This window comes from Topomyia yanbarensis, chromosome 1 (genome assembly GCF_030247195.1).
Source record: "Topomyia yanbarensis strain Yona2022 chromosome 1, ASM3024719v1, whole genome shotgun sequence".
Taxonomy (NCBI): domain Eukaryota; kingdom Metazoa; phylum Arthropoda; class Insecta; order Diptera; family Culicidae; genus Topomyia; species Topomyia yanbarensis.
In genome coordinates, this window is record NC_080670.1 from 177,427,136 (window position 1) to 177,451,199 (window position 24,064).

The window sequence follows — 24,064 nt, forward strand, 5'->3', positions numbered from 1 at the left end:
CCTTATTCTAAATTTTCTCCAGTAATCACTGTCGGACCCCTCGGCAATGTTTTCAGTTCAGTTCAGCTGATCGCGTCCCCTAGCTAGTGTTGGTGCGCTGTGTACCTAGCAACCATGCCACGCACATAGTTTTCGAATTCGCTATCTCTCTTTCTCTCACTCTCTCAATCGCCCTCACCTGAATTGCGATAATATGCCTGCGGCGGTCGCGCGCGCTCAAGAAAAAAAAACACATTCAACTGTCCCAAATCGCGCTTTCCGTTTACCCGAGCGTGCGTTCAGTTTTAATGTTTCGTTTGCCGTGTGTGCATTCGGCAGCAAACTTTTGCTTGCGGATCGACACCGACCGACCGACCGATCGTGTCAGTTTGAAGTTGTCTAAAATTGCGGGTCCCATCATGATCCGACTGTTCTGTGAGGAATTTCTTTAATTGGGGGATCGTGCGCCGTGCACGAGCTGTGAGTGCTCTAAAGTTCTGGATTTCGAGTTGAGTGTTGGTACATGTGGGCGAAAGGGCGGAGCTGATTTCTTCCGTCTCGGAGAAAGTGGATATTGATGAGACGGTGAAGTGCGTGCGCTCGTGTATGTGTGGCCCCCTAGCAACAGAGAGCGGGGTCGTATTTTGGTCGGCAATCATCATCAGGTGGATTATTTTGAACGTTTTTTCGAAGTTTGTGTAGAAAACATTGTGTTGGAGAAAAATGCTGGACGTGTCATCGTTTTGTACCCGCATGGTAAGAGATTCATACTTCATACGAAATTGATGTCGTGGTTTCGCTTGTAAAAGTGATAGGTAAAGGGAAACCGGTTGTTTACTTAATTTCCGGCAATGTGCTCAGAAGGAACTTGACAAAACTTTGCTAAGCACAGATCCACGCGATCCCAGATAGGGTGATGAGCCTATTTTCACCATACTAAGAAAGGTGCCTCACTAATTCGGTAATTTCTTGCCTTACAATCAATGGAATGCGTAAAAATTGACATGAACCGCTTTGCTTCGTTGTTAAGAACCAATATAATAACACAAATGTGCTGAAAACAGTAAAATTCTCGTGTTTGAGCACAATGAAAACTCGAATCGGGTGCCCCTATTGTTGCGCTATCATTTGACTCAATGCGTTGAACAAAGATGGCAGACACTGCTCTAACCAACGGCTTTAAATGGGTAGGGTGATAATAGAAACATGGTGCAAATAGGCTCATCACCCTATCTATTTACAAAAAATTGATGGACCGTTTTTTGTAAATTTAGCCTAAAATATTTTTCTAGTGATTCTCTCGGTTTTTCTTGTGACTACTCTCTTGTACAACTAGTACTGATTCGGTTCTTTGTTAATGATCGCATGGTTCGCCATTTATTTTTTATCATTCTAATAATTATAATTCCTATTTCCTATATATTCTCGTGTTAAATAAAGAAATGTTTCTAATTAACTTTGATTGGCAAAATTTGAATAAACTTAATAATTTTGTAATACGCTAAACAATGAATTTCATTCACATATAATGAGTTAGCACAGTGAAAAGTTATGTCCTTTTGACTTAAATTCCCATTTTGCACCCTTACCAGATTGAAAAACGATTTAAAAACAATTATTTATCTTTCTGGTTTCAAATGAATTAGAAACTAAGTGATAACGGTATGGTAGCAACTAAACCTAACACAATTCTTTGAAATACTCAATCCCTGTGGGATATTCGATCGAAAAACTTTTCAACCGACCCAGTTAAGAAATATTTAAGACGCAATCAAGCATGAATAATTTATAACCATCCCAACGAGTAGGTACCGAAAAAAACAACACTTACCAACGCTGCAAAATGTTCGCAATTGAAAGTAGGCCTAATTGATTTGGGTTATTTTGGTCTTTGCCTTTTCCCTTGGCATGTGCGCGTCCTTACTTCGTTAAAGTTTAACACCGGTAGCGCGAAGGCCAACAGAAAACAATATATCGATATCCATTTCACACTTCAACATTGCAGAATCCATCAATGTCATCATCTATCAAATGGTATGCTACTTTGGGAAAGTGTTAATCGGACGGAAGTGGAAAGGGGAAGCGTTCAACCGTGTCCGTCAGCAACAGCGATAAAAACTTGTGAATTTGTTGATCAACTGTTTAGATGAAAATAGATCAATTTGCGAAGAGGTTCAATTGCGAAAATTGGTTCCGCTAATATTTGGACAGTTTTTCGGTGGTGCGATTTTGAGATAGGCTGAAGTTTTTTATGGATTATTTTTCCATAGAGTTAACAATAAACAAGTACAAAGTATTTAACATAACATTGTTTGCCTTCTCCGCGCAAAAAAATCGCGTGTGATCATTCTTGACACAAAATTATAAGTCGTGGAATTTGCATTTCGACATTGTCTCATCAGTATCATTGAAGATTGACTTGGCAACCAGATAGACGTCAAATCCAATATTGGAAACATTAGTGACGTCCCGCATGCACAGAAACTCTAATTACTGACGAGGAGAATAGTAAATACCATTACAAATTGAGATAGTTTAAAACGTTTTACGGATATAAAGAAAAAACAGATTATTCTATCCTTTACTCAATTTATTTTAATTTCTTGTTGAAAAATTACCTGTTTCGACAAGAACTTTAAAAGTCGCTTATTACATTTTTATCATCTACAATGTCAGTCAAAATAATCGGACCACTGAGGTGTTAGCATTTCCACCATGTTATTACTAAGATGATGCCATCTAACGGTGGGTTCCATAGCTCATGTGCCAATCACCGGACCGACTTTGTGGCCTGTTGCATTACATCGCAAAGTGGAGTGACGTTTTAACGAAAATGTAGTCAAAACAAAACGAAATAGGGTCGGATTAGTGATCGGATACGATTTTCGCTATTTCCAAAAATTTGTGTTTCATTTTTGAGAAACTGGGAAAATGCTTCCGTGTTCTAGAAATGTCACACGTAAATCACCTTTTTTTAAATTTGTGTTGTTGACTACTTATTGAGTTCGCCTAACGGAGCCGTATATCTTTTATAAGTTTACACAATAAGCACAAAAAAAAATATAATTATTAATGGTCGGCCATCAAATCTCGTGCACGCGAGTATCTATTTATGAGGCGGGGAGGCATTTGCTTCCTTACTATCTGTGTCGCCCATGTCATTATCCGCGCTGTTTACGTGGAAATGGCACACTTGGTCGGCTCTCAAACGTGAAACTTTTTCGCTCGATGCGCCAACTAGATCTCATTTTCAGTACTAGTCAAATGGTGATGAAAATATTTTCTTGCATTGATGATATAGGATGGTTATTCTATGCTAATTGTTTTAAGATAAACATTACATTGTTTCACAAAAAATTTAATTGCAGGTGATAAGAAAACACTCGTGCTTTCGTTTGACAACGAAACATTCAGTCGAACTCGATATTTTATTGCGAATTATTGAGATCCGGAACTATTTTTGTATTGTTGAGGCTAGGTTGGTTGTTTTAAATACGGAAAATGTTTACCTGGAAATTGGATTTATCAGTGGATAATCTCGACTGTCAACACCTGCACTCTTTAATCCAGTGATTTTCGCCCACTATCGTGTTTTCTATCGAGATTTCAATCATTTTAGTAGAAACTGAACCCGGAAGAACGAAGTTTTAGTGATGTAAAAAAAAAAAATTACCATCTGGATATTTTTGAGAGGTAGGAAACATATTTTCTTCATCAATATTACTTTTCATTAGAAGAAAGAACATTTAATTATAATATTGATTGAATTTATAAAATTCAAAATTTACTTTCCAATGTGTTTTGACAGATGAAAATAAAAACTTCATCATTGCACTCTCGTGCCGTCTGGCGGTAGACATCCAGCGTTAGATCACAAATTGACAGTCCGGACAACTGCATGGCTACGGGCCTGCACAGGTAGCATCATTTTCATCCAATATGCTGCGATGAATATGATGTTATGTGTCTGTACGACAATACAACCGGCAAGTTATTACAATGCCCCTTAAGAAATACTTCAGGGGTCAAGAATGAAAACAACATAAGTTGTATAACAATCTTTCGAAAATGACGCAGAAAACCGAAATTTGGCACACAATTTCGAGCAAAGCCATCAATTTGGTGCACCAATAAAGCAGTTTTGTAAAATTTGAAATATAAGCTTACTGCTGATTTTTCTGTAATACCATCATTGCGGTGTTTGAGGACGGGTGGAAATCATTCGACGCTAGGTGTTTTAATGCGATGAACGGAGCATTTGTTCGGGAGAATGTATATGCAGATCGGTTAACTGAACAGGCGATTTATTCGGGAAATCAACCCGCCTCCCTCATAGAAAAAATCGTAAAATTTATTTGAATATTTGCATCATTTATCAACATCAGTACACTGAGAAGACAATTGTTGAGACCTGTGACCTGATAGGTGGATTGTTGATTATGGTGCATACCATACATACCATCACGACATTTCATTTAAAAAAGCGTGTAAAATAACGATGCTTTCATGATCTGCTGCTGTTAAAGCTTTTTATTGCCATTTTCTAACGGAAACATACAGCCATACATCAAGAAGAGAAAGGCGGTCATTTGTGCTTCACTGCCTCCTGACTCGTCTTTCAAATTCTTACATCTCCCGTAATTTCTGTCTCTTCCTTTGCACTCTTAATGTGTTCACTTTGCGCAAGATTCTAGGACTGCTTAAATGAACTCTCCTGAAAAAGAATCTGATGTTGGTAAAACGGTTTTCGCACAAGTTCGTCATCGAAGACTCCTTCCTATTGGACATCATACACGTTGAACTAAGTCGGACCATATTTGATTTATTAATCCGCTAGGTATTCTAAAGATTTCGAAAATAAGCTCAGCATCTATAATATCCAACCAAAAGCAATCAAATGAGGTTACTGGCGATAAGTATTTTATAAAAGATTACCTCGTCTACGTACCCGCGTACAAAGTTTAGATCGTAGGTGTGGTGATCGATTCGGGTTTCTCTGGCATAGAACTACCGAAGCACGGGATTTTTTGTATCAAGGACCCCTTGCTCCAGTGAACGAATATTTTGAATGGCAAAGGCCTGGTGTGGCAAGTGCACAGAGAATCGTTAGGAGGACTCTTAAATTAGGAATGCTGAAAAGCGTGTCTACTGTGGGAGTGTCTCCATCTATTACCATCTCCCGCGTACAACAGTGCTCGGAGAATCTGAAGCGTTCTCGTAATCGATTAAGCTCACTCCACGATCTTTGTTATGTAGCTTTAAGAACAGCTTTACTGGTATTGAATGTAATCTGTCCTATTTATCATTTTATGAAGTTAAGAAAATGAGCGATAAAGTTTGCGATAATTTTCCCAATTGTTTCATGGAGTATCAGTTTTGCACCCCCTTGGTGTTTACATTGCCTATCTATTTCAGTTCGCTTTTCGAACAATAAATTATTATGTGCCTGGAAATAGCTCAACGAATTTTCATGATTCATTCCAATGATTTTATAAAGTAGTTCAGGTTTGGCGCCGTTGGCGGGGGTCAATTCGGCCAAGGGCACGCTACTAGATGGGTTCACGTAATGTAGTTGTAGGCTGTGTATTGGTTCTTATTTGCCATGAGTTTCAGCAGGTTTGTCTATAATGCTCATATAACTGGTACGTATTAAGTTCTCTTTGATTCCACTTCTCCAATTTTTTTAATGAACACTGCGAGTGGGGTGTCATATCATTTGGCCGAACCTCGATTTTTCTACCGTCCATATTCATGGGGATCTTGACTTTAGTATTGTCATACACAAGCACGTGCTTTATGTTATTATGCAAAATGAATCTTTCGACCTAAAGCAATTTGTTAAACGTTAAGCGCACTGAATGCCTGACATGCTCGAACTGGATAAATGCAACTTCCGAAAGCCTAAACTCCATGGTCATCAACAAAAATTCCACGTCACGAATGCTCGGTCTTATACAAACAGATGGAAAGTCATTAGTCGTAGCGATTGGCAGGACCACCATCATTTGCTTATGCGACTCACTCATCTCTCACTGTGCACAATTTTATGCTTCCATTCTGCAATCTTCTCTTCAATAGGCTGTAGACTACAGTTAAAGTTGTGGTCCGCTTGCGCTAGGTGAAGTGCGCTATAGTTGTGATTCGCAGCACAAACTGCTTGATATATTCCACATCGATTGGAATTTTCCTCAAAAGTATACAATCTACTCATCTGCGCTATGCATAGCGCCTGGATGTCGACTAGATGTGTTGATTATAAGTATAAGGTCACTGGGAACAACGTTCCACTAATTTGAGAGGGATGGCGGTAAGACTGATCGGGCTAAAGCTCTTTGCCTCCTCATAGGTTATGTTGCCACCGTTAGAAATGGAAATTGAAATCCCACTACGCTAAAGTAATGTGCATTTCCAACCACTTCGCTCAAAAGACCGAAGGGTATACTTTTCGAGCCAACTTAAATGCCTCCGACCCGTCCCTGCGTCTGCCATTCCAAGCTCTTCTACATAGCTTTTTGTGTCTAACAAATTCGGTATTCCACCAATGGGTTTCTCTAGAAGTACGTATAACCCGAAGCGGCAAGGCTGCTTGCTATGCTGCTACTATGAGTGAGTTTGTTTTATCCACGACTTCATCCAAGTCATTTGCTGATTCAATCGTTGAAAAATACCCATGAAACCTAATCGCCAATTCTTATTCGTAGAGGTCCCAATTTGTAGATTTGGGATTACGATATTAGACGATATCTAATGAGAGATTGAAATGATCAAAATTATTTATTTATGATGTGATAACTTTGTCGGAACGGAGAGTTCGGTCTAACACCTCTTGCCGAAAATTGATTGGTTCTACTCTAGCCATTGTCGATCAGAGCAGTACACATTTCATCACCACAAATTTTTGTACAAAATTGACTGCAGAGATGTTCCACATATATAAAATACTCGGCGATTGAATGAAGGTGCACCTACAAAAATTATCTGAAATATTCTGATATCTCCTAAAATCTTATAAAATCGTTTCTGGAACCCTGCTTAAATATAAGTCATTAAACAATCTTTTGATAGATGGCGCCGGTGGTTGAGTGGCAAGCGCTCAAACTGGGTTCAATCCCAGCCGAGATCGTAGAGACTTTCTGTGGTGAAAAATCTTTGGTCACGTCTTGCTTCGGAAAGGAAATTAGGTCGTTGGCCCCGGACCATGTGTCATGTGTTGATCGACCGATATGGAATCCAGATGGTGAAGTCACCTCTCTAGTGTCATTGATTGACACTCAGGCCGACGAAAAATAAACGAGAATAAAAAAAACTGTTAAAATCTTTTGAAATATTCTAAATACTTCCGAAACAAAAAATAACTTCCAATATTTAAGAAAAATGCTGAATGTTTTATTCCGATTTTTTTTGAAATCTTCGAAAAATTTCTAAACTTCTCTGAAATCTTTTGAAATTTGCCAAAAATAATTTAAATTTTCTGAAACCATCTGAAATCTTCAAAAATCGGATGGTATCTGCTAGAATCTATTACAAGCTTCTGAAAGATTTCGACATCCGCTGAAAGCATCTGAAATTATTTGAAATCTTCTAAAAGACTTCAAAAATATTCTAAAGTCATCTAGAATTTCTACAATATACAAAAACCTTCTGGAGTATTGTGAAACTTTCTAAAATATTCCGAAATCACCAGAAATATTTTCAATTTTGCTAAAATTCTCTGAGATTTCGCTGGAATCTTCGGAAACCTGCTGCCGATTTAGGATATTTCTGAAATCTTTAAATATAATTTACTGCTAAAATATATGTTTTCGGAGGGGATTTCCTTCGATCGTAATAAAACTCGTAGTTTTCAAAGAAAAGAATGAATGAATGAAAAGATGAAACCAGATTGAAGTAAAATTAAAGGTAAATCTTGTATGAATCTCCTAAAAGGGAGATATTACAGAAGTATTTATTGAAAAACTGTTTCAAAAAATTGATCATCAAAATGATTAAAAAAATAATAAATGTTCTAGACCCCTCGGTAAAGCATTTCAAATTCAAACTCAGATGAAAACGAATCACGAAGCATTCGAATAGTGAATACTTCAGCAGTACTGATTTTTGTGATAAAATTTTCTACCTGAGACACCGTGACACTATAGTCCTAAACCATTTTGACTCTACTAAAACATAGGGAAACATTTTTACTAGACGTAAGGGTTGAGCTCAGAAATACAAAATAACTTTCTGGTTATGTTAAAATCCTGCAGAAGATTATTTTTTAACGTGTCGAATTATCCTCATCAGTAATTTACTACTAACTTGGGATCAGTCAAATAATAAATCTAAACTGGTACCAAAATTGGCATTACCTAGATCAAAGAGGTCATACGTCTTGCATGGACGCCTAAATATCTGGCAGGTTTCGAATGATTTCTCGGAAGTCAAGCACAGAAGTTCTAGTCTGTCCGATTTTGGTGCTAACTGACCCCAAGTTGATGCTAGTTGCTGATGAGGAGAATTCGTTACGTCAAAAACTATCTTTAAGTTAGGTATTGTGCTCTCTCACACCAAAAAACATTGGTTCAATCCAAAATGTTTTTTCCCCTTTGGGAATATTTTTAGCTGTGGAAGATGTCAAAAGAATAGTATGCTATTAGAGGTTAGGAACTGATCTAAAATTAAATAAATGGTGCAAATTTTGATTAATTTGTTGATTAATAACAGGTACAAAGAGAAGCTTTGGTGGGAGTTGGCGTAGCGTATTGGTAAATCGATTGCCTTGTACGCAGCGCACCTGGGTTCGAGTCCCGACCCCGCACATAGGGTTCCTAAGATTTTTCTAACCCGAAGAGGCGAATGACCTTAAGGTTAAAATCTCTATAATTGAAATTAAAAAACGAAGCTTTGGAATAACAATTCCACGTTTTGGGATCATCCATAAGTGACGTAGCATTATATGGGGGAGGGAGGAGTTTTGTATTTTGTGATGATGCGTGACGACAGGGGTGTCATGTCATGCTACGTAGCTTTTTAAAAGGGGAATAGGAGTGTCACGACAATCTTATTCGTTTCACTTAACTAACATCGTTTTTTATTTTTTTTTATTTGGAACGGTGACAAGGGGGGGGGGGGGTTGGGTTACCGTTAAGCTACGTAATTACCAGGGGGTATTTAGAGGTTTGTGACGAAATGCTACGATGGGGGAGGGGGTGTTAAAAATCACTCAAAAAATGCTACGTCATTTATGGATGATCCCTTTGTGATATTCTTCAGAAATATTCAAATCCAAGATACCAGCGATATGTTGGTAAGAATATTAAATGATAACCCATAGACTGCCTATAAAAGCATAAGAGTCCCATATGGATTTATGACGAAAATGAGTTATCTGCTGGATTGTATTCTGTATCACCACTGAATCACAATGAACAAATAAAATTACCAGGTTTGTTATGAAAATACCGAAAAAAAACCAGAACATGGTTGTCCCATCCATTAGGCTCAATGAGAATATAAATCTTCAATAGTGTTTTTCTCGGCTTGTTGTTTTTCAATATGGGACTCTTATGCTTTTATGGGCAGTAGACTTAAAAGTTATTCATGATACTCTATCATTTACGAAAAATCAAAGTCCGCCCAACAACGGTTTGCTTTGTGCAGCGAGTAAGGCGATGTTGTCACGATAGCTTTTTCAAATTGGGTCTGACACTTCGTCAATGGCGGAGCATTCCGGTTTACCCTTAAGATTACTTCACGAATATTTCCATGACGAAAATCCGAATTTGATCTTTCACTTTGCCAATCACTATTTTTCAATCGAATCGGACCGGCCCAAAAACTTGTTTTCGTTTCATCAATTCACACCCTGTAACTACTCTTCTGCAAAATACCCCCACCCACCAGTCGAAAAAAAACAACTGTACACAATTTCTTTATCCGCCAAATCCACCCACACATACCACTAGGCGGGTTGAGGAGTTCATAACCGGCGCAAGAGCATTGGGCTCCGAAGACAAACAAAGATAAAAAAGTGTAAATTTATTTCCCACACCTTAGTTCATGGACAGTCAAAGGCAAGGCTCCCCTGCGCGTGCCAATACACAGCCAGCTCAGTTGTCGATGTTGGGTAGTAGTCTACCACGATTGTCCAGGGAACTGAACCAAACCACTACCACCCATCGCATCACCTGGGCTTTTCGTTGGTGGTAGTGATTACCTGCTGGCTAGCGAAGACGAACTGCCGCCGACTGGTTAAGTCTGGTGAGGTGTTGTTTTTTCTCGTTTTGTTTTGAAGTTACACGAAGCTGCCCAAAAGGTGGCGTAATATGTGCAGTTTTGCATATATTTGCATGGTTTCGAGCCAGGTGGGGATTCCACTTCGACAATGTATGATGGATTTTGTCTGGATCATATTGCAAAAATAACGTTTAGGGTATTAACCAATCACGGAATCACCATAACACCATTTGTACTTAATTTGTACTTAATAAAAAATAAATTAAAAACCAGCTACTTCTTCCTCAATCATTTTTATTTATTTTCCCGGCAAAAAATAAAAAAACCCTAAATATTTTATTATACAAATATATTAGTTATATTAGCATAATAAAATAAAACAAATATCGAAAAGTAACAGTAACTATAATTAAGTCCTCACTGTAAAACATTCATGTTAAATATGTGATACCGTATGTTCCCTTAGTTTTCATATCATCCATACCAAATCATCGGGTTGTTTGTGTATTGCATAATATGCGTTAAGCATGTATGCATCACTTGAATTTTGGAAAAAAATGTACTGCACTTCCATTTCTACAACAAGTTTACACACATTAGCACATTCATGCAGTATCAATTTATTTGCATTTCGGTTGACGCTCGGGCATTTGCCGACTAAGTCAGACGAAAAAACCGATGAAACTGGATTAAACCATTTGGCGCATTAAAGAAACAATTCCTAGCTTCAAAATACCGACGCATTTGTAATCCGGCATAACCGGGAGATGGACACTAAAAACGGATTGACTTTGGGCGCTCCAATGTACACCCAGTATAATAAAAAAATGACCATTCATAATCATACTCTACACCCGATAGCAATGTTTCACGTTTCCCAGCCCAAATGAAAAACATACCGCTCGTTTGTTACATGACCGACCCTTCGATATTAACTGTTGTAGGTCCACATTCTACTACTAAACATGGTTCGAAAGCTAGCCAATGCTAGTGCTCCGCCGCCCGCCCGCTGCAGGGAACAGATCTGCAAAAATTCCTCACGTTTTTTCACTCTCAGTGACACACTTCTTCTATGCCAATTCCATTTGAGGAATAGTTGTTCAAGGTGTTTAATGTATGTATCGTTAGCGGCAGTAGTAGTTAGTATGGTGGGAACATGTGCTCTAGCATTTTTTACACGGTGGAAGCTAGTCTGTATCTATCGACTTCCACTGTGCGTGTTTCCACCACTACCACCACCATCATCACAGTGAGGTCTGGCTGCAGTTGTAAAACTATTTTCCTGTTATATTTTACATACAACAAGCAGATAAAATTTTTACTCCGTGTTGTGCTGCTTCTAATTGTAATTCATTATACTACATCGAAAGTTGTACAAGTTGCATTGCTTCTCCGTTGTTTTTATTTTTTTTTTGCTGTGGCAGTAGGAACGATGTTGGAATGCGCCATTTCAGGTGGTTATCTGTTTTTTAACAAAGAACCAGCTGAAGTCGGTAGAGAATTTCATTCGAAACTGTAGTTAAAGGCCGAAACTTATCTTATAAAATATATATTTCGAGTTTCTCCTGCAGAATTGATCAAAATCGGCGCAGATCACCAGAGGACAATGCCACAAATTTCGCTCCGATTATTATATAGGGGTATATGATCTAATTCGGGCCCCCAGCTGTTTCCAATCTTTGAAACACTGTAACGAATACCGTAGTGTCTTTTTTGTTACAGAGTTGTCACGGTGGAGACAGTCCTTCATATGTGCACAACGTGGTTTGAAAATTGCAAACACTTTTGATCTCGTAATTAAAGGTCAGGTAAGAAGGTAAAGTTTTCTTCCCACCCATTCTCACGACACGAACGCCGGTTGAAATATCTACTAGACCATTTCTCCGGGTTTTAACTCTTAAATGCGCAATGTTATTTTAAAACAAAATTGCGAAAACCAAGACAATTTTCAAAAAAATTGGTTAACGATTGTTAACGCAACGACGAACGTAATGATGCTCAATTGTTTACACTTACTTGGACGACTGCTATTTTTTGATAACTTTGCTTGCTTATAGTACAAGTAGAATGTAGATAGGAACGATTTGTTCGTTTGCTTCACTGCACTGCTTAGTGGCCCAGATTGCAAATTTGGCAACAATTTTAAATTTTTACTTTAACTAAACTTTATTCTGACTTTGAAAAAAGTTTTCATAGTTTGTGAGCCCCTTCTTTTTGTTAAAAAACAGTTGGGGTGGTTCTAATTTTACTAAGATAAAAATATTAACTTTTTAATCAATCTAGATAGAGACGCACTGCAAGTAATCTTCGATATAACGTATCCTTGATATAACGTATCCTCGGTAAAACGTACATTTTTTCTCAATATAATGTACATATTTTTTATTCTATTTTTCAGGTCCAAATTTTTCTTCAGTTACGCATGTATTTCATATTTGAAGAATTCGATATGTTTCACACAATCTTACAACGTTCTAATTGGGCTTCCAATAAGAATGTTAGCAATTGGCTACTTCATTGAAGGCTTTGAGAGCCTTTTTTTCAATTTCATTTGTCTCATCATAATCTCATCATAATTAGTACCATGACTAAGCTAGCGCCAAATTGACGCTAACTCCAAAAAACGTAGACACTATTTGTGTTCCTGGAGCAAACCCCTAGTCAAGGGTGATGTGATTTTCTTGCGGGATATCACGCTTGACTAGGAGTTTGCTCAGAAACACAAATAATTGTCTTTGTTTTTGGAATTAGGGTCAATCCGGTGCTACTCGAGCATATTCTAAAGGATACTCATCCCCTTACCAGCACCATAAATATGATCCGTGTCAAGTTTCACAACCATCCAAACAACATAAAATGGTCTCACTAATCCATAAATACACCAAAATATGGTTTTTATATGGGATCAACCGGACCATGGAGACTGTAAATGGATTCAAAAAAACTACCCAAGCACCATGCAGTGGGGCTGAAATTGGACCATGACCACGGGGATATTATGGGTTTTTTGTTTTGTCGGATAGCTTAGTCCTGGTACCAAGTTAATGTTGGATTCTGAAGAGACAAAATCGAAATGCAAACTTCGCAACCAATTTATGTTTCAAAAGGTTGAAGTGCCTACTAAACGTCAAAAAGGCTTGACCGTTGTAATATCTACATCTAGGCGATCACTTATAGTTCTAAGATGATTTTACCTGATTTTCATAGCGTTGTGCACTGCCCATGATCGCAAATCAGTCCCATAAAGATAGGAAAACCCATTGAAAATGAGACAACTATGCGATCATGGGCAGTTCAACTCAGTGCACTGCACGACTTCGGGAGGCGTAAACAGGTTTAAAATTTCATTACGGGAGTTTATTTCCCGGGATTCTTACACTTCCCTCTTCATGTTTTTATTCCCGGGAGAAAAAGATTGTTTGATGTTTTTTTGCAAGAGTCTTGAGTTCGTCGAAAGTTAAGCGAATATATCTGCTAGGTATCTTGAGAATAAAAGCGATTTTTTTTAATAAATTGATGTCAAAAATCAAACTGAAAAGATCGAATGAAAAATTCGATTCGAAGCATTGAATATTTTTTTTTGATCGGTAATCATTTAGTAGGTAGGTTGGTAATAATACTTTGAACTCGGTAAAATACAAAATTTGTTCGTATTTTTTCGGGTATACACTCAGGTTTTTTTTACGCGGGGGATACAGGCCGCGTAAATGAAAACCGCGTAAATGAAAACCGCGTAAATTTCAAAATCCGCGTAAATGAAAACCGCGTAAATCTCAAAATACGCGTAGATGAAAACCGCGTAAATTTCAAAATCCGCGTAAATTTCAAAATCCGCGTAAATGAAAACCGCGTAAATTTCAAAATCCGCGTAAATGAAGACCACTTAAATTTAAGTATCCGCGATAAAGGGAACCTCGTTGATGGATACCGCTTAAATTCCAAAATCCGCGTAAATTTCAAAAACCGCGTAAATGAAAACCGCGTAAATTTCAAAATCCGCGTAAATGAAAACCGCGTAAATTTCAAAATCCGCGTAAATGAAAACCGCGTAAATTTCAAAATCCGCGTAAAAAAACCGCGTAAAAAAATACCGCGCAAAAAAAACCGCGTAAAAAAAACTTGAGTGTATAGTCCAAGTTATACACGTAATCACTAAAGAATAAAGTTGCCAACTGTTGTCCTGAAATATATCTTTGTTAAGGCGTTTGCGATACGCACGATATCTTCGCCACCGATTTATCAGGTTTTTGAGAAGTGCATCCTTATAAATATAATTATAAATAAATTCCTAAAATGATTTGTGTGATACTTCATATTGTTACTACTAAATGCAAAAAAAAATCACGAAAATCCGCTGAGTTTTACCAAGCTTGTAGGTTTGTAACCCTTATTGGTTTTTGATTTTGTAACAAGGCACAATTCTAACACATACAGAAGAAATAATGTCTCTGGAACAAGAACTCTAATGCGCTTGAACTGAATAAATATTGAATTTGCTTGTTTTCGTGAAATGGGAGTCTTCGCGCCTTTTTAACAAGGAAGTTTGATGTTAATGGCGCATAGCTAATGTATGTGTATGTGTGCATACTTTCTATCTCCCACTGATCGACAGTATTTTTATGGTAGAAATTATTTACATCGTTTGATACATATCTATTACATCCAGATATGGTTATTTTTAGCCCTGGAGATGAAAGGTGATAGCTCTAGCGTACATTCAACGACCCGTTACAAGAATACCACGTACATCTGAGGTACCTTCATATGCAATTTTTAGTGCTAATTTTTCATTTAAGTAACGGAAACATTTATCATACCCGGTTTGCAAATTATGTTTTTTTTATATTCGGTCTATCAAAAGAAGTTTGAAATAGTTGGTCGGTTTATTGGATGCATCTTCTCGCTGTGTTGTTCGTGCACCGCCGAATTTTGAGTCAATCCTTATTCGAAGAACTGTAACTGTACAAAACACTTGAGCAGCTGAATCAGTGTAACCAAAGAAGATGCTTTGCATTAAATCGACTAAATACCATCATAATGCTCTGCCACGAATTCTCAAGCAGCTATGTTCAATATATCGTCTCAGTCGGAATTGTGATTACCATCATTTAGGTTGTATATCCAAGAAAAATTATTCAAAAGGACGTTTTATAAACTGAATGTCAAGTTATCGAATAATTCAGTGATCTGTAATCCACCAAACCGACGTAACTCTTTCAATACAGCAATACATACAATCAATCGGCTTTGAAAAAAATATTTTGTTTTCAAGTAAACGATTCATTTACATGTTTCTTCTGTGTTCCCGGGATTTCTTGGAAAAAGACTTGTTTATTTCCCGAATCCCGGGAAGCTGAAATGCGTCGGGAAATGAAGGCTCTACTAGTAACGCTTCAAGAAAACTAAGAATTGCTTTGAAAGGTTAAAATGGATTAGAAAAGGCTTGAAAAGTTTAAATATCGGCTCAATCGCTTAAATATATAGAGAAACGTTAAATGAAGGTTTGAAAAAAAAACTTAAAAGACTAAACACACTTAAAAAGATTGAGAAAAAACGCATCTTAATGCTAAAATACCTGAAAGAGGGTAAAACGCTTCAAAGAGCTCAATAATGCTTAAAATGCAAAAAAATGTTGAAAAACTTAAGAATGTTTAACATTCTAAAAAATGTTTTAAAATGCTAACAAACTTAATAGGGTTAAAGGATAAAATAGGCTCAAAATTTCAAAAATGCTGACAACTTTAAAAATGGCAAATACGTCTAAAACGCTACAAAAAGACAAAAAAGCAATTTAAAATGGCTAAAAGACTATTGAATGGCTGAAAACGTTCAAAACAGCGAAAAAAGTCGACGATTGACGGCTGGAAAGGTCTGAAAGGCTAAAATACGTTAAAGTTTGAGATAGTGTTGATTTTCTATAAAATAATAATTTCCATTTCCAGTAGATTGAGGTAGATTTAAAAAAAAAGTTGAGAAGACTTCGGACGTTTTCAGAATATTTCAGAAGATTTCAAACGAAGATCTTTTGTAACTTTAGATACTACCTTCAGAAGATGCCAAAACATTTAAGAAGATGCCAAAACATTTAAGAAAGCTTCAGAAGAGTTTGGAGGATTTAAGAATATTCCAGAAGATTTTTATAGATTTCAGGCAATTTTAGAAGATTTACGATGGTTCTTGAAGACTGCAAAAGATCTCAGAGGATTGTAGAAGATTTCAAAACGTTGCAAATGTTTTCCATTTATTCACGGAAGCTTTCAGAAAATCTCAAAAGAATCTAAAAAGATTAAGAAGGTTTTAGCAAATTTCATCTGATTTTAGAACAGTTCCGTTGGTTCTAGAAAAATTTCGAAGCTCCTAGAAGGTATCAACAGAGATTGAGGTAGATTTTTAAAGATTTCAGAAGACTTCGGACGTTTACAGAATCTTTCAGAGGTGTTCAAACGATTTTAGAAGATCTTTTGTAACTTTAAAAAATAATCAGAAGATACCTAAAGATTCCAGAAGGCTTCAGAAAAATTTGGAAGATTTAAGAATATTACAGAAGAGTGTTATAGATTTCAGAAAATTGTAAATGATTTCAGAACATTTTGGTGATTCCAAAGGATTTCAGATGTATGTATGTAGCAGATTCCAAAAGATTTCAGATGCTTTCAGTGGAGTCGGAAGCTACCAGAAGATCTCAGAAGATCTGAGAAGCTGTCAGAAGATCTCGGAAGACTCTAAAAGGGTTCATAAGATTTTCGGCAGACTCCAACAAACTTTAAAAGAGTTCAAATAGTATCAGTAAATTCTCGAAGCTCCCAGAAGATACCAAGAGATTCCAGAATTTTTTTTAGAAAATTTCAGACGGTTCCAACATGTTTCCGAAGTTTTCCGAGTATTTCGGCAGAATTCAGAAGATGATTAGAGAAGACTTCCGATCATGTCAGCAGCTTTCCGAAGTTGTAAGATTTCCAAATCTGCTGAAAAGCATTATGATATTTCTAAAAATAATCAAAAAGACTTCTGGCGACTGCAGTTGTTTTGAGAATTTTCCCGGGAACATTGGAAGATATAGAAAATCTTGGATAATTTCATGGTATTCAAGAAGATATAAGAATAGTTCTGACTGTTTCAACGGACTTCAGAATATATCTGTATGAATTCAGAAGATTTTTGAATAACATTTTAACACATTTCACTAGATTTTCGCAGATTTTAGAAAATTTCAAGTTATTCCAGAAGGTTTTAGAAAACTTTGTATAATTTTAGCAGATCTCAGCTGCATTTGGAAAATTAGGAGACATCGGATAATTTCAACAAATTCCACACAAAAGAGCTCAAATATTTTCAGCAGATTTTAGAAAATCCCAGAAGAGTTCCATAGGATTTTATCGGCAGTCTTCAAATATTAAAAGTCTTCTGATAGTGTTAGCAGATTTCCAGAGATTTCAGCAGATTTGAAAATATGTTCTAAAATTGGAGCAGAATTAAGTTTATTTCAGAAGTTTCAGAAAAATTAGAAGACTCTAGAAGATCTCAGAAAACCCAATCGATCTGCGTTATGAGTCCAATCCCTTGAGTTTTTTAAATTTTATTAATAATATAGTTACGAAGCAGAAAAAAACTAATTTAAAAAATAACTGCCTTTCGTATTTCGTAATACAGTGTAGATCCGATTTTATCAGCCCCCGATTTTGTTTACTCCCGTTTTTATCAGCTTTTGGACCTGATTTTATCAGCTTTATATGAAAATTGATAATTGATATTTTGATGGGCTCGAGCAGACGAACCAAGTTGATTTGGAGTAAATCCTTTCTTGAGCATATTTTTCTTGTCTTAGAGATCCGAAATTTGCAAAAATATAATTTTTTTTTAAATTTTGCGCTGGAAATTTAAACTAAATCATCAGAAAAGGTTATGAGGCCCTATCTAGGGACTAAAGAAGAACATGTCCCCGTTTTATTAGCCTAAATTTCACCAAGAGGTTGATAAAAACGGGTCTTTACTGTATTTGTATAATATTTTTCTACATTGCATCAAATTGATGCAAATGGAAATTTTCAACATATTCTATATTTTGTTGGTGTTATTAGTTTTACGAAAAACAATTAGACGGTTGAAACTGGACATGAACATTTTTATTTGAGCTTATATGGGTTACGAACATGCTTGGACGAACGCCATTATGTCTAAATTTTATGTTAAACCGGATTTGAAACATCGACACTCGGTATACTGTCGATTGCAGTCTGCACAATGTCTGTCCTACCGAATAGGTTTTATTATCCAAATAGTCTAATTATTTCCTCTTTTTCTCCCTCCTCTGCCTTTCAGGTCGAAGCCGGCGATGTAATCGTGAAAGTCAACGGAACTGACGTGCACGGATTTACTACTAAAGATGGTAAGCGAGTGAAATGAAAATTTTCATCTTATTTTTTTTCTTCGCTGAAACTGTTGTGACTTTCCTCTTCCACCACAATTCTCACGTTTCTCGATGTTTTCTTGGTCTCGTTTTAGTGCTAAAATGTCTTCGACTTTCGACGGATCCGGTTACGCTAGAGCTGAAAAGAGGTCAGTATTACTACTTAATACTTTTTTTACGCAATCGAAGTTAGTGAAAGTCGTAGTACTTAACCTATTGGAAGTAGGTAACATACGTTCCTTCCGATAGCTAAGATTCCATCCACGTTTACAACTCGTGACCGCAGCTGGTTCGATTCGGATAAACATCACCAGCTAGAAGCGGAAAAGGAATCCTGTACAACCTGTGTGTGTCATCCGCGAAGCTTATCATTGCTAAACAAATTACTAGTAAGACCAACTTGTTTTTTCGTCAAAGCTCAAGCTGCCTGTGTATGCCAACACAACGTCACGCTTGGCCGCCCACACCTATGAAACGTGCCGTTTTCGTCTACGCGGATTAAGCCTATGACTGACGGGGCGAGGTTGAAGGTGATAAGCACACGGACGCACTATACATAGCTGGATTCCATGCTGTTTTGATGTAGCTAATTCGGTACAAGATCACGATTATCGTAGCTGATAGACTTTCCTCCCCGTTCGGACATTTGGCTGGAGGTGAAATTAAAAACAGTATTCATTGATGCAGATCTGTTAAATCGTGCCTGTCTGTTTGCCCTGGTGTCAAATTAAAATTGATTTAGCGTGTTTTTGACAAAAACGATAATTAGCAGACCTTTTCTTGGAGAATCCAATGTACGAGGATAAAAATAGTCTCGAATTATTAGGATTTTCGCGCGGTACCGTAACGTAAACTGGGACCAATTGCGAAACACATATTAAGTTTACAATTACGTCACACGTAATTATTTTGCTGGTTATTTTCGACCATAGAATGAACAGACATAAGAGTTGTGATCAGTTTTAAAATCACCATAACTTGATTGCCATTTTATATTCTAAACGAACAATAACGGCTCCGCAATTTTTTGTGTGTACCAACATAAAACCGTCATTAGATTATTGCCCACCCGCAACCAAACACATTCCTTTTGTATTTTTATCTACAGCTTTATATTTTTAATGTTGCTATCAGCTTGATACATAGCGCTGGACATATTTGCTGGAACACTTTGTGCGGCTAGAGAATTACTTGAAACACATTTGTTTGTTAGCTTCGGCAACGATTAGGAATGCGTCTGTTGTCGCAGCGTAATAATTTTCACAATTATGGATATTACAAGAAATAGGGGAAGCTTTTTCTTAGCAGATTCCGATCGTTACAGCAATCTAAATGGTTAATTTTTTGTCGTTGACCTTCCAAAACAAAAAACAAAGATACTAATCTTTTTTTTATTTCACCCTTTCAGATCCCAAAATAAAAGCTCACGTCCGTAAGTACCTGGCCTCGATCAGCAACCAGCATCCCCACTCCGACGGTCATCAGCTGCAGTACTCTAATCCCTCGTCGCCAATTCACAACCGGCACTCGCCAGCGTCACCACTTTCCGAGCGGGGTCCCAGCCGAATTCAGTCACCGGTGGTGACCGGTGGTAGCACCGCCGGTAGTCGCCACGGGCACCGGGTATCTACATCCGATCCGTCATGTCGACCCTCGCGTATCCCACAGGCAGTACAGGCCACGAAAAACTCCTGGAGTGCACCCCAGTCTCCGCACGGTGTCAAAGTGCAGCGCCCGTCGCAGATACCGACCGCTAACGGAACGTCGTCGGCGTCTGCGGTACAGCAAGGTCACTATCATCAACAGCAGCAGCACAGCAATCAGTATTCATCGTCGGCATCTGCGTTCTACCAGCAGCAGCCACAGCCCCCGCCGAAGAAAGGCTTCGAAGCGTTCATGATGACCGGTGATCTTATCCTGAATCTCTCGCGGACGCCGCAGAGCTCGGGAATTCTACCGCAGGCGAAGGCTAAGGTGAGAATTTATTCGTTATTAACTACAAGTAACGATTTGCTAGGTACATGATTTGACGTAGTTACTGGTAGATTGCGTTTCTTTTGAACTTCCCCTTCTGGTCAATAAAAGTTTTTATTGGTAAAAAATGGAAACGGATGTACCCTACAAGTGTAAACGAACCTTATCCGTCTCATTTGTCGGGATGCCACTCTATTTCGTTGATAACTAGGTTGACAGTGATTTGATTGATTCTTAAAAGGTATCAAAAAAATGTTTTTGAATTCATTAAGGTACCTAATGTTTAATTTTTTTTTAAGCAGTAAAATGACTTAGACATGTGCGCTATTCTGTAAAATTTTTATTAAGGTTTCATCCATAAAATAAAAATTTTCGAGTGTAAGGTGTCAAAAATGGCGTCCCTCTTAAATTATCTATAGAATTTGCGTTTCGACATCGTTTCATTAGAATCCGACACTAAGTTAGTTCCGGGTCTAATCTAGCGCTGGATTGACGCTAGCTCCAAAAACGGAGACACAATTTGTGTTCCTGTGCAAACCCCTAGTCAAGCGTGGAATCCCGCAAGAAAAGCAGTTTTATTACGCTGATGAAAGCTGGTGAAATCGAAACTTGGTTCGGCTTAACCAGCCAACGCATGATGCGCTAAGCTATATTTATCCCAAAGGAAAAATGTTTAGGCAGAAACCTCCATTAAGGAGAATAATGGACAGAACTACTTTTTTGTATTTTGGAGCACTATTTTCGCCTGAGCCTCTAAAACGGAAAAAAACCACAAACGAGGATATGGTTCGCTTGTAGACAGTTCTATGATGTGTCAACTTCCGTCAAATGACATCTGTCATTTGAGTTGACGCGACGTTTTTTGTCGCCGTATTGCTGCAATTACTGACGCATTACTTTCACGTTGCAGTATGTCCAGCTCCATGGTTTCTAGGTTGGCAATCTCTCATGGGTGTTGTTCAGACCCATTTAGCTTCTGATTTTTTCCCTATACTGATCCTGTTTCTGTGAGTCATTTAGCTACCAGCTCTGTCGTAATATATACTTGGATATGCCTCGGCGGTGAAACTACCCTATTCCGACAGAGTTTCGACGGCGGGATCTCTCCCGATACCAATGCCCGTTTTCGAGAGCCATTTAACTCCTCGCTACGTCACGATCTAGTCGGTCTAGTCCCCGGCCAACCAGTAAGTGTGGATGTCCGGCGATTCCGTGTTGAGCGTGGGTTCCAGTTCACTGGCGCCCTGACAACCCGCCACTGGATATTCACCGCGATCTAATTGATCTAGAACCCGGCGGTGAATCTAGTTTGCTGAAAGGCTACCCGGTAGGATATCGAACTAGATCTAGTAATCTCCTCGCACCTCTGTTATCCCTATTATGATAACACTCGATATGCTCGGCTAGAGTAATACAGGCAGGGATCATCCCGGCGATTACACATACTGCCTCCTCGACAAGGTTCTGTGCGCTCTCGCGACTCGCATGGCCATCATCCGGAACGCACTGTTCAGCTTATCTGGATTTCGCTTGGTCTTCAGTGCAGCCCACAGGCTTGAATACCCTTCCCAACCATGGAAGATACCACATCAGTTAGAATACGCCTCCTGTTGCTTCATGGACCACCAATATTCGACATTATTCTAGCCACTGTGTTGGTCACGTTCTCCGCTTTCTCAAAGGCATAATCGACGTGGTTATTGAAGTTTAACCGAGTGTCGATTATTACTCCCACCCGTTTTAGTACACATTTCAATGCTATTGCTATGACCTCGTACGGATCTGGGCGCTTTGCAGTTGCTGACTAGCACTCAGTTTTCGAGCGTATTGGTGGATTCCTCCATTGTCAACATTTCCACGTCTTTCAGTGTCTCCCCTGTTATCGTTAGAACCCAACAATCTCAACTGCTATGGGCAGCTTTAGCGTTAGAACGTCAACATATCCTATGACCTACCGTGATCCTCATCAACTTCGCCTCGAATTTATGTCGTAGATCAGCACTCAGTTATGAGCTTTAGCTTTTCAGAATGTTGCACAAGCATTGGGCGACTCGCATTTTGCGCAATGATGCTGCTATAGCACTAGCTGGCGCTGCTGAAGGCATTTTTGGCATCTATCATTACCACTACGCAGTACCGATTATCCCTTCTCTTCTGCTTGGACGCCTTCCTCGCTAACCCTATGACTGTCCGGATTGCTTCCACCGTCGATCTTTCTTTCCGGAATCCAAACTGTCTGTTTGACGGACCGCTTTTAAGGTCCGTGCGTTATGTTCAGGGTATTCCTTTCCAAGAGCTTCTCGAAGGTATCCAGCAGACCTATGTACGATACTGAATCTTCGGGCGGTTTCCCTGGTTTGGGAAACGGCATCAGCTTCTAGATTTTCCACCTGTCTGGGAAATAGCCTTCTCTCAGGCATTTCATAAATACCGTCCTAAACATGTCGGTTGGCGCGCAATACGTTTCCGTTAACTTGTCTGCATCCATGTCCTGAATACCGTTGTCTATGCGAGTGATTTCCCCCGATAAGTTGCGATAGTTCTAATCGCTGTAATGCCGTAGAGTTCCGTAGGCCAATACTGTATTGATTCGCCTGATGGTCGCTGTGGGTGTACTCCTCACTAACTCTCCAGTTGATGTTTTTCACTAGTGACGAACTGCAGAACGTGCTGTAGATGATAGATTCCCGGCCGTCTTTGCGAAATGTGCTAACAGTGTCTTCATTACACAGCTTTTCTTCTGTGTCAGAGCTTCCCGTAGGTTGGATCCTCTTGTGTTGATTAGTCTGCTACCTCACTCTACCACCCATGCATTGAAAACTCTGATGGCAACCATCATTCGACATCCAGCATCAGGGTCTTGGATAGGGAATCTGCCCGTAACTTGTATCGCAGCCATACCTGCACTATGCGAAGCCTAGTTGTCGTTGGTAGGAGAAACTCGATACGGCTCTGCAATAATCGCAACGACACATTTTCTTCAGACCGTTTCGGCATTGGAGTTCCGTGACGCGATGTTCAGTCGGTATGATCACCGGGTAACGTACGTTGTAAGCGATGTTTTTAGACGCCGTGACTCGGTCTTGTGCTCGCAGCAAACTTTTTTTATTCAGGTTTGTCATCATTTGGTCTTCCGTGATAACCGTAGTTGGTTCTTTGCGAAGGATCCAGTCTGTTCGCTAGAAACCTAGAAACTGCGGTCACTATCGTGGTCCGTCGGATTGGATTTGGAGGGTAGCTATGGCCATTCACTTTCCGAAGTATGCTCCAGTATCTTGCCTACCCTACAAGAAATGTATTGTAGATATTTGATTATATGTTTGTTATATACATCAACAGGCATATCAAAGCCCCAATGATGTTGGCCTCAATATTAATCTCATTTCTAACAATCAAGTCATACACAAAAACAATAGTCATACAACATTTAAAAAAAGAATAAAAAGGTGTTAACGAATTGATTAAAAAGCTTGGAAAAACGTTTACGCA

At 38.5% G+C, this 24,064-nt stretch overlaps 1 protein-coding gene across 6 annotated transcripts in view; it reads left to right on the top strand.

Moving 5' to 3' along the window:
- Window positions 1–24,064, top strand: part of LOC131682547 (PH and SEC7 domain-containing protein) — a 205,462-nt gene that overhangs the window by 154,322 nt on the left and 27,076 nt on the right. For 5 of the 6 annotated variants that reach the window (XM_058964119.1, XM_058964110.1, XM_058964129.1 and 2 more), the window contains 3 exons: window positions 18,514–18,580; window positions 18,697–18,750; window positions 20,010–20,575. In XM_058964119.1, the coding sequence (XP_058820102.1) occupies window positions 18,514–18,580; window positions 18,697–18,750; window positions 20,010–20,575 (687 nt within the window). Of the gene's footprint in view, window positions 1–303; window positions 736–18,513; window positions 18,581–18,696; window positions 18,751–20,009; window positions 20,576–24,064 lie in introns of those variants that run through there. The other variant, XM_058964150.1, reaches the window with a different exon arrangement.